Raw genomic sequence first — 16,451 nt, 5'->3', positions numbered from 1 at the left:
CATACATAGGTGGTGCAAATGCCTTCAATTGAAGGGTGGAGAGGACACTAAATTCAAGCTTCAAAATGCACAACACAATAAAATACAAAAAGGAGTAGCTCATTTGTTGCATGCAACATCTAAAATCAAATCGCATTTCCGTGGAAGCAACCATCCTGTTTTTACCAGCTTTATACCCTTGAAGGTCATGTTACCTCAACACACACATAATGATGACTTCTAATCAATTTATTGATGTGTCCTACTACCACAAAGAATTAGTCAATTCAAGAAAAACCCAAAATCAATATAAACTTACTCGTAACTGACATTCTGCGGCAAGGAAATTTTGTCAATCATCATCTGTTGCTTTGCTCGTTCTTGCTTTTCATATGCCTAAACAAAGATAAAGAACCAAAAAGTGGGCATCAATTTCAAAGAGGAAGAATAAAGTTAGAACCTTAATTACAGCTATAATATCAAAAGGCAGATACCAAATTTCACATGTGGATAAGACATGGTTTGGTATATTATCAGGCATCAGACACGAAAAATAAAAAGATCTTTCCTAAGGTTAAAAATTGAAGAACTTCTAACTTGTAAAAAGAACATATGAGTTGCAATCAAAATAATCCGTTCAAACATTAACAGTAATCAAGATGTCAAGTTAAATAGTCCCCTGCCATTCCCAAATATAAATAACTGCCACAAGTAGCCAATCTTAATTCATACGAGAAAGACTTCACCATAGAATATTATTTCTGGATCTTAATGGTAAGAAAAAACACAAAAAGAAATGAAGTCCAAAACCTATGCAGAAAAATCTCCAGGTACAAGAATAGGATGTCAAATGGGCCGGACCAAGCTAGCCTGGGGTCGGCACTTCTTTTAACAAGTTGGGCACAGGCCTAGGCCTGACTCATGTTCTCAGGCAAGGGCCCAGCTCTGCCCACAACTCCGCCTGGGCTGAGCTGACCTGACCCAGCCCAATGAGCTTATGAGTCGGGCAAGGCCTGCAGCTTGTGAACCTTAACAGGCCAAGTCCACTGGGGCAATCTGTTTTATTAATCGTTTTCTGAAAAAAAAATTAAATATTTTCCAATTCCAGTTTTAAAAGTTTGTAATTTCACTTTTAATAGTTTTAAAAATATTTATACATTTTAAACATTACTTCATATTTTGAACTTCAAATTTCAAATGCTATACAGACTACAATTAACAGTATACATGTGTAACTATGAATTTGAAATGTAAAATAATTTAAATAATGAGATTAAGAAACTTATTTACTAGGAAAAAAATGCATATTTAGGGCTCCTTTGGGATTGAGTTTGGGAGCAAGTTGAGTTGATTTTGCTCCCAAACATAGTAAGTTGTGTGTTTGGTAACATCACAACTCCTCTTAACTCAGTTGAGGTGAATGTAGGGGGGCCAAAGTTAACCTCTTGAATTTGATGAGGTTGAGGTGAGTTTGCTAAGTGGAATGTCATATTCCAATTTTGCTCCTTTTTAAGTTGTGTATTTGCTCATTGCTAGTTATATAACTTTTGTATGTCTTTTTTATTCATTTAGGTAGCGTTTGTTAAAATAAATAAAGATAAGATTGTATAAAAATAAGGTTGGAATGCTTTCTAAACCAAAATATGGAATGGTTAAGATAAGACTGGAAAGTATTCCAAAATTTTTATCAAATTATTTGTTAAATTTTTTAGAATGCACTAGAGGACATATGCATCATTTTTTCTTATCTGTAAGGTTCAAGATATACTTATCGGGAAAAGAAGAGAGATAAACATATCTAAAAAATACTAGATAAGAAATCACGTGACTTCTTTTTTAAGGGTCGTCAGATAAATTTAACACACACACTAGAAATGACAAAGTCTAAAATACTTTTCATAATTTATCGTTTTCGTCTATATCTTAGTTAACAAACACTACCTTAATATAATAACTCAACTTAATAAATTTACCAAACACTTTTTCATAATTCAACTCACCTCACCTCAATCGCAAATGGGGTTAAAGACTAAGAGCTTGCTCCTTGGTTGTTTGAAATCTATTTATTAGAAATTTTAGGTGATTATGAGATTTTTTTTTGTAAAAAGTGTGAAATTGTGAATTTTGAGAAGCTTGCTCATTTGAAATTTAAATATTTAAAAAAATGTTGGTGATTATGAGAGATAATTTTTCTGCTAAGTGTGAAATTGTGCATTTTGAGCTTTTAGTAGTTAATAATCAAACAAAAAAATGCAAGAAAGTAAAGAGAGACCAAAGATTTATAGAGGTTCAAGTACCTACTCTTCTCTCAAGTAAAATACATCTCAAGAAGTTCACTAAAAATTATCCCTATAGCTTTTTATGAGAGCTACCAACCTTACCCAACAATTGCTAGCTTTTTATAGGAGCTAGAACCTTTAAAAATCCTTTACCGCGTCAAGATCCATAGATTGTTAGCTAGTGCAAATGTTAAATAATTGGGAAAAAGGAAGAATGCTTTCTCACATTTTCAAGGAATGAATGTACAAGTATAAATAGAGAACAACTCCTAAGAAATCTCCTAAGTTTTAGGACTAGATAATTCCTAAAATATAGGACTAGATTACTTCCTACTTTCTAGGACTAGATTACAACAATTAATTTACAGAAAAATAGAACATAAATTAGTAAGTTAGTTGAGGATAATTCTGGCTGCTACTCAATATTTATCTTCTACTTTATCTTTGCCAACACTCTCCCTCATGTTGGAGAATGTATATCACACATTCCAAGCTTGTTTGTCAAATCATCAGATCTCTTTGCTAGCAACCCCTTGGTCAGTATATCTGCTACCTGATCCTCTAAAGGCACATAGGGTAATTGAATCAAACCTGCTTCCAATTTTTTTCTTTATAAAATGTCTATCAATCTCAACATGTTTAGTACTGTCATGTTGAACAAGATTATGGGCTATGCTGATAGTTGCTTGGTTATCACACCTTATCCCAATTGGGCCTTGGATTTGAATCCTTAGGTCTTCTAAAATGATTTTCAACCATAAGACCTCACATAGGCCTAGGGCCATGGCCCCGGAACTCTACCTCTACACTTGACCTTACTACCACAGTCTGCTTCTTGCTTCTCCATGATACCACATTTCCCCCTAGATATACACAATAACTACTTGTAGATCTTCTATTTGTTACTGAACCTGCATAATTTGCATCTGAAAAACCATTGATGTCCAGTTCTTTCCTTGCTTTAAAGAGAATTCCCTTACCTGGAGTGGTCTTCAAGTAGTTTAAGATCCTCCTCACAGCTAGCATGTGATCGTCTGTTGGATTGTACAGGAATTGACTCACAAGTCTGACTGCAAATGCTATATCTAGCCTTGTATGGGATAGGTAGATTAGTCTCCCAACAAGTTTTTGATATCTCCCCTTATCCACCATTTGACTGGTTGGATTATTCCACAATTTGTTGTTAGGTTCAATTGGAATTTTAGATCCTTTTCCACCAAGCATACATGTTTTTGCCAACAAATCAAGTACATATTTTCTTTGGGACAGAAAAATCCCTTCTTTGGAGCAAGCAACCTCAACGCCTAGGAAATATTTAAGAGTGCCCAAGTCCTTGATTTCGAACTCCTTGGCCAATTTTTCTTTGAGTTTGACCTGTTCTTCTTTATCATTACCTGTAACTATCATATCATCTACATACACTAAAAGAATTGTTACCTTATGTTCCTTTGAATGCTTTATAAAGAGAGTATGGTCCCCTCTACTGTGAAAATACCCTAAAACTTTCATAGCTTTAGAAAACCTACCAAACCATGCCTTGGGTGATTGCTTAAGGCCATATAGGGCCTTCTCTAGGCAGCATACCTGTCCTTCATTTCCTTCTCGGAATCCTGGTGGTAATTCCACATATACTTCTTCCTCTAAGTATCCATGGAGGAATGCATTTTTGACATCTAGTTGTTGTAGGTTCCATTCAAAATGGACTGCCAAGCATAAAAGGATTCTGACCGTGGTCATTTTTGCTACTGGGGCAAATGTTTCAAGATAATCAATTCCATATGACTGGCTATATCCTTTAGCCACCAGCCTGCACTTATATCTTTCAAGGGTGCCATTTGCCTTGTATTTAACATTGAAAATCCATCTACACCCAACAAGATTAACCCCTTTTGGTTTGGATACAAGATCCCATGTGTGGTTCTTTTTCAAAGCACCCATTTCTTCCATCATGGCATTTCTCCAATTCTGATCCTTTAGTGCCTCTTGGACTGATTTAGGAATGATAATTGCATCTAAGGATACCAGGAAGCTCCTATGTTTTGGGGAAAACCAATGATAGGAGATGTAATTGGTTAAGGGGTGTTTTGTGAAGTTTCTCACCCCTTTTCTAGCAACAATAGAGAGGTCTAGATCATCAAAGATAGATTCAGTAGAAGTTAAGAGAATGGGTTGTGTGAGATCATTACCTTGACTATAAACTGAGGACTGGATCTGCTGGGGTTCTTAGCTAGGCTACCTCCGCTTATAAACATAGGGTGAACCCTTAAATCGTACTAGAGGTGACAACATTTGAGTGGTTGTTTCCTCTTTCACTTTAGCATGATCTTGTCCTCCTATATGGCTCCCAGTACCTGAACATAGGTTGCAGTCAGTGGTATGGGAAGGCTGGGAATTGAGGTTGGAATGAGAAGGTTGTTTGGAAGCGAGGGCAGAGGCTAGGTTTGGAATTCATATGACATCAAAGGTTGGGTTTGGAATTGATAGGTTGCGATCAGTGGTATTCCAAAGATCACCGAGGTCACCATAAGCAGGCTCCCCCTAGGCAACCAGTGATAGAGGAATGAAAAAATGGAAGGGGTTTCAATGAAGGTAATGTCCTTAGAGATATACAGTTTTTGGGTAGGAGGATGGTAGCATTTGTATCCTTTTTGGGTAGGTGAACAGCCTAAGAATACACATTTGATTGCCCTAGGATCAAGTTTATCTCTACGTTGTTTGGAAATATGGACAAAGGCCACGCAACCGAATACTCTAAGAGGTAAAGAGTTGTGCACATTAAAATTTGAAAAATGTGTAGTTAGGCATGCAATGGGGCTTTGATGGTTAAGAATTTTGGTTAGCACTCGATTAATCAAAAATGCAGCAGTTAGGATAGTTTCCCCCCAATATAGTTTAGGCACATGATGATGATGAAGTAGGGTACGGGCCACATTAAGAAGATGTCTCATCTTCTATTCGGCCACTCCACTTTGTTGTAGGGTGTCAACACAAGAAGATTCATGGACAATCCCTTCGTTATGGTCCATTGCAAGGTATGGGACTGTCATGAACCTAGGGTTCATAATGAGGCTGGATTGGCAATCGGAAGAATCCGATTGAGTAGAACTAAGAACAGAAAGTTTAAAAGGATATTTGGACAGAATTGGGGGAAGGATGTAGAGAGAAATGAGGGAGAGAAGTAGAGAGAAAATGAGAGAGAATCAGATATTCATTTCAATAATTTTCAGCATACCATCCCCTCCATTTACATCAGCCTTATATAGGCATATTTGTCCCCTAACAGCCTTGCACATGCAGCCATGTGCACCTAACTAATTGCTAGAATATCCCTAACAAACTATTCTACCCTATTACAATAATACCCTTTTATTACTCATAGGGTCATGACAGGGACTTGTCCCACATTGGAAGTTCAAGCTTCTGGTGTGGGGTTTATAATCTCTTGGGCACCCTCCCTTAACAGCTAGTTTTTGAGGGTGAATTCTACCCGAGAGTTGTAACAATGGTATCAAAGCTAGCCCCATGGCTCCCAATGCAAGCGAGCGGCGACGGAGGTGACGTCGGCATTGCAGTGTTCACCCGAGACTAGCAGAGACTAGTGCACAGCCTGTCGTCGTGAGCACCAGGCTGCGGAACGTGGTGGTATGTTATTGTTCATTGCAAGGTATGGGACTTGTCCCACATTGGAAGTTCAAGCTTCTGGTGTGGGGTTTATAATCTCTTGGGCACCCTCCCCTTAACAGCTAGCTTTTGAGGGTGAGTTCTACCCGAGAGTTGTAACACCCTTCTTGTTGGAAAAATTGATGCATATGATGATTGAAATAATCACGGGCATTGTCTATGCTAAATTTTTGGATAGGGGTTCCAAATTGGGTAGCTATCATTTTGCAAAAGTTTGGTAATACTGTCCCTATGGCTGCCTTGTCTTTAAGCAAAAAAACCCATGTCATATGAGTGCAATCATCAATGAAGGAGAAAAACCATTTTGTCCCAAAATAATTAAGGATTTTGCAAGTCCCCCAAACATCCGAATGGATTAAGGAAAAAGGTATTGAACTGATTTTATTACTGATTGAATAAGAAACACGATGTTGTTTAGCTAAGATGCATATATCGCAATGAAATATGCTAGGGTCTATGGACTTAAAGAAAGTAGGAAACATAGCCCTCAAAAGTAAGAATGGAGGGTGGCCAAGGCAGTCAGTAATGGTGCAGCCATATTTCTGAGTGATCTGTTGCATTGTTTGAGGAGTATGCCACCTGCAGCTGGTCCCTAGGTGGATGAAAGTCCTTTCCCATGAAGTAGTACAGCCCATCCTTTACCCTAGCAGCTCCAATTCTTGTCCTGGTCTTCAGTTCCTGAAACTCACAACCATTAGGAGAAAAAATGGCTAAGTAATTCAAGTCCTTGTGAGTTGATGGATTGAGAGAAGGTTTGCTGATAATTGAGGGACATGTAGGACTGATTTAAGAGACAAATTTGGGCAAAGGTTAACTTGGCCTTGACCAACAATTGGGACTGATTTCCCATTGGCAATGGTAATTTGTTTGGAGGTGTTGAGTGGCTGGTAGGTAGTAAATATACTTGGATTGGGTGCCATGTGGCTAGTGGCTCCAGAATCCGAGATCAAAACATCATTCCAAATAGTCTTTAAGGAAGTAACGTATGCAGAATTTGTGTTACCTGAGAGTGCTAAAGAGCAGGTGCCTTCTTGCATAGTCTTAAGAAAAGATTTCAGCTTACGGATCTCATTGGCATTAAGTTGAGTTAGATCAGGGCTGGCATCTGCATCAGTCTTTTCTCCAGATTTGCCCTCCTCTTGGATTTTGTGAGATAGGTAGACTTGGTTCTTTAGAGCCAAGTTTTTAAACCCACCAAGCTTGCTGAAAACTGCCTCTTTTTCATGTAGCCCAAAACAAGTGTCTCGAGTGTGCCTAGGTTTCCAACAAAAAGTGCACCATAGGCCATCCTTGCTGCCAGGTTTTACCTGCTATTCCATCCTCCCTAACTTCCTTGGTCCATTGCCCTTGTTTGACATCAATGCTGAACCATCAATGGCTGCCTCCTTTAGCATCACAATCCTCTTATTCTCTTCACTCCTTACCATGGAAAATACTTCGTTGATGGATGGTAGCTTCTCTCGGCCAAGTATCTGCACCTTAACTTGATCAAATTCATGATTAAGTCCAGCCAAGAATTCAACAATCCGATCCCTATCCATTATTTGATTAAGGGTCACAGCATCCTCCTTACATATCATCTTAATATTTTGATAGTGGTCCAACAGCCAAAGGCCTTTCGTGTAATTATAATACTCCATAACCGACATCCCATCTTGTTTAGCCCCACTAATCTTGGTCTTAATTTCATAGATAACAGATGCATCTTGTACCTTAGAGTAAGTTTGTGTTACAACCTCCCAAATCTCCCTAGCAGCCCCCAAAAACATATAATTCCTACTTATCTTAGGTAGCATGGCATTCCACAGCCAAAACATGATCTGGGAATTCTCGATTTCCCATGTGGAAAACAATGGATGATTTGCATTAGGAGGAGAGGCCGTGAGATGGGCAATTTTCCCTTTTCCTTTGAGAAAAGTCCGCACCAATTGGGCCCATTACAAGTAGTTTTTTCCATCTAGACGGTAGGATAGGTGGATGTTTGGCAGATCTCCAGCAATAGCACCATGAATTGTCTCTTGACTAGGATCAGCAGGCTACTCCACCTTAGGAACAGATCCAGTAAACTGCTCCACCCCAGGCGAAGACTCTCCAGTGACAATATCAGATTGTGCAGACATTCTGGACAATCTAGGAGGGCCAACAACAGAAGCAAATGGATAACGAATGAAGGAGTGCAATGAAGGCACTCGAAGAGAGGTTAGAAAGCGTGCAATGAAGGCACACAGCTATGGTCTCAGAGATTGTGATGGCAGCTCTGATACCATGTTAAATAATTGGGAAAAAGGAAGAATACTTTCTCACGTTTACAAGGAATGAATGTACAAGCATAAATAGAGAACAACTCCTAAGAAATCTCCTAAATTTTAGGACTAGATTACAACAATTAATGTACAGAAAAATACAACATAAATCAGTAAGTCAGTTGTGGATAATTTTGGCTGGTACTCTATCTTTATCTTCTACTCCATCTTTGCCAACAACCCCCATACAATAGTGAGTTAACACAAAAATAAATAAAAGTCTTACACCTCTTTGATCAATGAATACAAAAAAGAAAGCACAAGATTGGATATGTGGCTTTGCAAAAACACTTCCTTTATTCATTAAGCTCATCTTCACTTGATTCATCTACCAACTCGATCCCTTGCTCTTCAAATTCCACATCACGCCAATCCCTAAAGCAAACAAACATTTCTAGTGCTTTTTGCTAACAATGTTGTGATTATAACGGAGGATTATACTTGAAGGATTTAATTGAGTTTGTGAGCCATTAGTTCCAAATTGTGTTAGTCCTTGTCATTTTCTAGCAATAGTTGAGGTTGAAGGCCCACAATTGAATCCTCTTCTTAGGCCACTCCAGTTTGGGAAATCAACAAATCCACCCATATTGTCCTCCGCCTCCAATGAATCAGGTGGAAGTGTGTCATCCTCCTTTGCATAATCCGTGTCATCTAAATTGGGGATGAGATCAATTCAGGGAGGAGACATTGTTGGGCGTTCAAAAGATATACTAGCCCATGGTGACTTCGTACTAGGTGTCTAAATTGGGCATAGGATGTTAACGAGCGTCATAGGGCATGTATGGTGGAAGTGTATATAAAACAAATACACAACTACGCAACAAGATAGAAGAACTTGGAGAAAAAGAGAGACTGAATAGAAGTTAGGGCTTCGAAAAATAGAAAGCAAGATGGAAACAACAAGCAATCTTGAGAGAAATATAAAATTGAGCAACTGTTACAGAGAGATTGAGAATTGATAAGTAGAGAGTTAGAAGCTTAGAAATCACAGCACTGCAACACTCTTTGTTTATAAACCCAATAGCTTCACCTAATCACCTAAATTTTTTAAATAAATGAGCAAACTTCTCAAAATTCACAATTCCACACTTTTCACCCAAAAAAAAAAAAAAATTGTATCTCATAATCACTTATATATAAATTTCAAATGAGCAAGGAGCAAGCTCTTAGCCTCATAATATGCAATTTTTTTCCTAGTAAATGTCATGACCCTAAGATTTCCTAAGGGTAGATTAGTAAATATAATAGTAGGAGTTTACATTTCCTTTTATATTTTCTATTATAGGACTTTGTCTTTAGCTAATAGGCAGTTGGGCTGTTTGTTATATTGCACATGGGTGCAAGTGGGAGGCTGTTAGGTTATATATAAGCCACAGCTGAGGATGTAAGAATTATGCTTGACTTGATTGAATGAAATTCTCATTTCTCTCTCTAGAATTCTCTCCAATCTCCCTCTCGTTTCTCTTTGCTACTCTCCCTCATTTCTCTCTAATTTCTTCCCCCATTTCTGTCCAATTCACTCTCCAATCATTATGCTCTTGATCTTACTTCTATCGGATCCTTCCGATTCCCAATCCAACCCTAGGCTAAAGCTTAGGTTCATGACAAATTGGTATCAGAACGATCGTTCATCGGCTGAGTTCAGAAATTTAATAGTTGTCCGGTCCAATTTTGAAGTAATCAAGACAGATTCGAAGTAGAACAATCAATCCTTAGTTGTGATTGTTGTAGAGTCGTGTAGCACTCAGCAACAATTCCGACGGTGTTTGCAGTGAAGTGATTGAACAGCAGATTCGAAGTAGAACAATCAATCCTTAGCTGTGATTGTTGAGATGGGTCTTACATTATTAGCCCATGCACATATGCCATTAAAATTTTGGATAAAAGCATTCCAAACTACTGTCTACACCATAAATCTCTTAACATCTTTACCTCTGAAATTTCACTCTCCATTTGAATTGCTTTTATTACAAACAACCTAACTATCTACAACTCCAACCCTTTGGATGTGCTTGTTTTCCCTATCTCAGACTCTATAACAAACACAAGTTTGATTTTTATTCTACCAAGTGTGTGTTTATTGGTTATAGCCATGTTCAAGCTGGGTATAAGTGCTTGCATCCCTCAAGTAGAAACTATGTTTCTAGACATGTGCAATTTAATCCTAACGAGTACCCCTATCATCTTCTGTTTTCAACTCCTCCTTGCTCTTCCTCTCAATTTCAATTTGTTTCCAATGGTCCTTCTACTACACTTCTTCATACACTTCCTTCTTTCTCTTCTAATTCCTCTTCTCCTCAAGTAGCACAGGCCTCTATTCCTACCTTATCCACTTCAGTTTCTGCTGATCCTTCTTTTCCTATTCCACACTTAGCTCCTAATCCTGCTCAGCAATCCTGTCAACCCATTCAGCCCAATTTACATTAAACATAAAGTTGCTCCAACTCCTTCTATTCATCCAATGGTCACTAGGTCTAAATCTAAACAGCTGCTTGTTACCTCCCCTCATGCTTTAGTGAGTACCCTAGAACCTAATTCTGAAACAGAAACTTTGCAGAAGGAAGAGAGAGAGAATAAGAAAAGAAGAACTCATCGAATTCAATAGAGATGAATAAAATGAATCTCAATCTCAAAAAATACAATAGAAAGGCTAGCTTATATACAGCCTTGACCACCTCTTCTACATGGTGAAAATAACTATCAATCCTCTACAACTGAAAACACAAACTAATGATACAACCGGCCAATCACAAAATACAGCAGATAAAATAACAAACATTATAAAACCAGTAGAGGCTACAATTGATCTGTCTCAGTCTCTTCCAAATGCCCCTTCAATCTAGACCTCCATGAAGCATTCTTCAGTGCTGCTGCTGTAGATGTTAACGGCTGATACGTAGGAGTTACTTTAAGACCCAACTTATCACAAAAGAATAGAAATCTATCTGTAGGCAGGCTTTTAGTAAAAATATCAGCAACTTGGTACATTGTGGGGACATGACGAATCTCCACAGCACCATGCTCAACTTTTTCTCGAACAAAATGCACATCAATTTCTATGTGTTTGGTTCTTGAATGAAAGACTGGGTTTTTAGCTATAGATTTTACTGCCAAATTATCACACCAAAGGTTAGGAGTATTAGAACACGAAAATCCAAGCTCATGAAAGAGAGATTTTAACCACAATAGTTCTGTCACTCCTTTTGCAACAGCCCGATACTCTGCCTCCCCAACAGATCTTGCAACAACAGTTTGCTTCTTAGAGCCACAAACAAGAAGATTATTCCCAAGGAAAGCACACCAACCACTAGTAGACCTTGTGATCTTGCAACCAACATGGTCAACATTAGTGGGCAGATGGGCAGATCAGCTGATGAGGGAGTAAAAACTAGACCTAAGCCAACTGTCCCTTTAAGATATCGAAGTAACCACTTACAAGCCTGCCAATGTTAATCCTTAGGATAGCTTAAAAACTGACTTAACTTGTTCACCACAAATGCAACATCCGATCTGGTATACATTAGGTATTGAAGAGAACTAACAATGGTTTTATAGAGAGAAGGATTGGAAAAGAGATCTCCTTCATCAGTCAATGAGGTGGCAGAACTTAGAGGAATAGCACAAGGCTTATAGTCATGCATAGCAGCCTTTTTGAGTAAATCTAGGGTATATTTTGACCAAGTTAGGTAATAGAGTCTCGATAAGCTTCAAACCCTAGAAAATAGTTCACAGAACCAAGTGTCTTCAAGGCAAAGTGTTTATCCAGATCAACAATACAGTCATGCAAAGCAGCAAAGTTTGACCCAATTATCAAGATATTATCAACATAGACAAGCACAAACAAGACAAATTTAGAGGTTCTTTTAATAAAAAGAGAGGTATCTGACACTACTCTTATAAATCCCCAATTTTGTAGGGTTGTTTTGAGTTTAGTATACCATGCTCTCAAAGCCTATTTAAGACCATAGAGCGATTTCTTTAATCGACAAGCATATGAAGGATGTGACTAATCAAGAAAGCCTTCAAACTGCAACATGAACACTGCCTCATTAAGATCTCCATTTAAAAATGCATTATTCACATCAACTTGCTAAATATCCCAATCACATGTAACAGCCAAAGAAAACAATACTCTAATGGTTGGTGCCTTAACAACTGGACTAAAGGTTTTAGCAAAATCTATATTAGGTGTTTGGAGAAATCCCTTAGCAACAAGGCGAGCCTTGTGCTTTAGAAGAGATCCATCAGAATTATACTTTACATGAAAAACCCATTTGCAGCCTATCAAATTCATGTCTGAGGAAAATGGAACAAGTTCCTAAGTCTTATTCCGTAGTAAGGCTAAATATTCCTCCTCCATGGCTTTAGTCCAATTGGGGTCTAAGAGAGCTTCTTGAACAGAATTGGGCTCTAGAGAGCTCACCAAGGCATAAGGTGAAGTGAGGGAAAGTTGTTTGGCTTTTGCACAAGTAAGCATAGGAAGTGTAGGAAGTGCTGGGGTGTCTTTTTAGGCTGTGGAGCAACAAGTGTAACAGGAGGAGATGAAAACTGCACAAGGATAGCATGATCAGCATTGGTGATAGGACTAGAAGGAATAACAAGATCAACGTTGGTGACAGGACTTGAAATTAAGGAGTCAGATGAATCAGGTTGTGGTGCTACTGGAGGTGAAAGACTAGAAGAAAAGGAAGGACAGGAATGCAAAACAGTAGTGGGCAAGCCCGTGCTAGACATAAATTAAGGAGCAGGAGACTAAGAAGAAAATAATTGAGAAAATGGAAACTCCTCAGGATTAAAGAGAACATGCCTAGTAATATAGACTATATCCGAAGGATGTAAGCATTTGTACCTAGCTTGAGCATGACTATAACCAAGAAACACACACTTTGAGGAATGAAAGTTAAACTTGTGCTTGTTGTAAGGTCTAAGGTAAGGAAAACAAGCACAACCGAAATGTTGTAACTGCATGTACCTCGGTTGTTTGTGGTATAGTTTCTCAAAGGGAGTAAGAAATCGAAGTGGTGATGCTTGAAGAAAATTGATAGTATAAACAGTTGTCCGAAAGGCTTCAATCCAAAATTTTAAAGGCATATTAGCATGAGCTAAAAGGGTAAGTCCCATTTCAACAATGTGTCTATGTTTCCTTTCTGCCACACCATTTTGTTGGTGTGTGTAGGGACAAGAAAAACAAGGTTGAATACCATAGGTATGAAGATATGGTAAAAAGGCCTTAAACTCTCCACCATTATCAGTTTGAAGAGCTTTAAGTTTAAACTGATATTGCAATTCAACAAAGTTATGAAAGGTTTTGAAAATGGATAAGGCTTCAAGATTTGAGTTTTATTGGGTACAACCATGTATAACGAGTACAGGCATCAACAAAAACAATATAATACCTATAACCCTCAACAGAAAACATAGGAGCAGGACCCCACAGATCTGAATAGACTAACTCCAAGGGTTGTTTTGTTGTAATTGGACATTGTGCAAAAGGTAACTAATGCAATTTACCCAACTTGCATGAATCACAAAATGACAAATCAGTAGAAGAATAAGGAATACTGATTTTATTAAGAACTTGTTTCAATACAGAGAAAGAAGGGTGCCCCAATCTAGCATGCCACTGTTGACAAATCCAATCAATACAAGCCACTCGCATGCTAGGTTTATTACAATTTCCCTGACTATTATTACAATTTTCTACACAAAATACAGATGACATAGGAGGCCTTAAAGGCTTTGATGAAGAGACAGCAACAGAAGGGTTAGGAACAATTGATGGTGCAGCATGAACGAATGCTGAATCCAATTGATAGAGGCCATTTTTAAGAGTTCCTCAAAGTAGCACCTTGCCCGAGACCTTATCCTTAATCAAGTAGAGATTAGAGTGAAATTCAGCAATGACATCATGATCATTGGTAAGCTGTGAAACACTTATTAAATTCTTTTTCATGCAAGGAACATGAAGAACTTGAGGTAAGGAAAGAACAGAGGGAGGATTAGTTTGAGTAAGGATTTTACTGAGTCCAACATTAGCAATAGGAAGAGTCTTACAATTTCCTACTGCCACTTTGTCACTGCCACCATAAGGAGTATGAAGAGAAGGTTTTGAAGAATAGAGGTGATATGGTTTGTAGCACCGGAGTCAACACACCAAAAGGTATCACCAAGTTGATAGGATGATGATGAAGAAGGTTGAGATTGTTCATCCAAAGGCTGAGATGATAGACCGTGATGAGTCCCAGGTGCAAACCCTAAGTCTGTCGAGAAAGCTACATTAGCCTCATGAGAAGCCATAAAAGCCTGAGAATTGGATTCATTGCCACCTCTACCAAAGGAAGGCCGCTGAAAACTGCTGTCAAATCTATAATAACATTTAACAGCTAGATGTCTAGGTTTTCCACACAATTGGCAGTAAATTCTTCTTCCATAAGATCGAACTCTGCTTCTACCTCCTCTAAAACCATTTCCTCGAGAATTAAAGCCACCTCTACTAGGAAAACCTCCTCTACCAGTGTTTACAGGGCTATTTCTAACTAGTTGTGGAGCATAGTTAACATTCATAGCAACAACAGAATCAAATTTATGCACTGTATTAGACATATTCTTTGTAGCCAACCTTTGTTCATGCATCATCAAAAGATACTAAACTTTTTCAAGATCAATTTCATCCATTTGATATATAATTAAACCAACAATAGTGTCATAGTCTTCATCTAAACCATGCAAAATAGTCATCAATAGATCCTGATCATTTAATGGTTCTCCAATTGCTGCTAGAGCATGATTAATAGTTTTGATTCGTAAAACATAATCAATCACTGTCATATCACCTTTTTTAATGGACCTAAGTTGTTGTTTCAACTAAAAAGAACGAGCAACTGTTTGACGAGAAAATAAACTGTCAAGAGTGGTCCATACCTCTACCGTAAATTCACAATGTATAACCTGACCAATTACCTCCATGTCTATTGTCGAAAATAGCCACCCTAGCAGAAGCTGATCTAATCACATCCAATTTATAAAATCAAGATTGACAATTGGCTCACTGCCTTCCGATTGAATGTATTTTGGCAAGAGATCTGTTTTATTTATGAACGACAGCAAATTGAAAGCCCTAACTGTGGCTAGGATCTGCGCCTTCCAATATAGGTAATTACTTAAATCAAGTTTTGTAGGGAAGAAACTGAAAGCTTTTGCAATAGAAGCAAAATCCGACAAAGCGACAGAGAACAAGGAAGAAGAAGACGAGTTCGAATCATGAGAAGCCATGGATGTGAGTCACAAAGGCTCTGATACCATGAAACAGAAACATTGCAGAAGGAAGAGAGAGAGAATAAGAAAAGAAGAACTCGTCGAATTCAATAGAGATGAATAAAATGAATCTCAATCTTAGAAAATACAATAGAAAGGCTAGCTTATATATAGCCTTGACCACCTCTTCTACATAGTGAAAATTACTATCTATCCTCTACAACTAGAAACACAAACTAATGATACAACCGGCCAATCACAAAATACAACAGATAAAATAACAAACATTATAAAAACAGTAGAGACTACAATTGATTTGTCTCAGTCTCTTCCACAAATTCAGTTCGTGAGGCTCTCTTAGACACTCATTGGAATAAGGCTATGGCGGAGGACTTTTTTGCATTACAACGTAAATCATACATGGGACCTTGTTCTTCTTCTGATATGAGCCTCATTAGTTATAAATGGGTGTTTAGAGTTAAGTATAACTCTGATGGATCAGTTCTCAAGCACAAAGCCTGTTTAGTGGCTAAGGGTTTCCATCAAACTCCTAGGATTGACTATGTTATCCTAGGACTATGCGGAATGACCCTTGGATGATATATGCCTCTCTCAACACTCTCAAATCCACCCAACAATTATAGGAATTGAAAACAGAAAACATAAGAACAAGAAACAGAAAGCAAACCACAACGCAAAGATTTATCCTGGTTCGGTTTCCTTTGAGGAAACCTACATCCAGCCTTCAAAAGAGCTCTCCTAACAGTCTTTATTTCCAGATAGGAGATCAGTACATCACAACCCTCATAGCCCACAAACCTAAGTACAATACCACACTGTTTCCCCAAGAAAATAAACCCAAGACTTGCAGCTAGTCTTCCTTTCTTGAACAATGCCTTGCACTCATAATATAGAGGACTAGAGCACTCATAGAATAGTTCTCTCTCAGCAGGCA

At 38.1% G+C, this 16,451-nt stretch overlaps 1 protein-coding gene across 2 annotated transcripts in view; it reads right to left on the bottom strand.

Moving 5' to 3' along the window:
• The window catches only part of LOC127807841 (ran-binding protein M homolog), a 44,095-nt gene that overhangs the window by 4,960 nt on the left and 22,684 nt on the right, over window positions 1–16,451 (bottom strand). For both annotated transcript variants that reach the window (XM_052345986.1, XM_052345985.1), the window contains exon 5: window positions 299–375. In XM_052345986.1, the coding sequence (XP_052201946.1) occupies window positions 299–375 (77 nt within the window). The remainder of the gene's footprint in view (window positions 1–298; window positions 376–16,451) is intronic.

Source organism: Diospyros lotus, chromosome 8, assembly GCF_014633365.1.
Source record: "Diospyros lotus cultivar Yz01 chromosome 8, ASM1463336v1, whole genome shotgun sequence".
NCBI classification, from domain to species: domain Eukaryota; kingdom Viridiplantae; phylum Streptophyta; class Magnoliopsida; order Ericales; family Ebenaceae; genus Diospyros; species Diospyros lotus.
The sequence above is the reverse complement of the archived record's forward strand: the minus strand, read 5'-3'. Positions and strand labels throughout refer to the sequence as shown.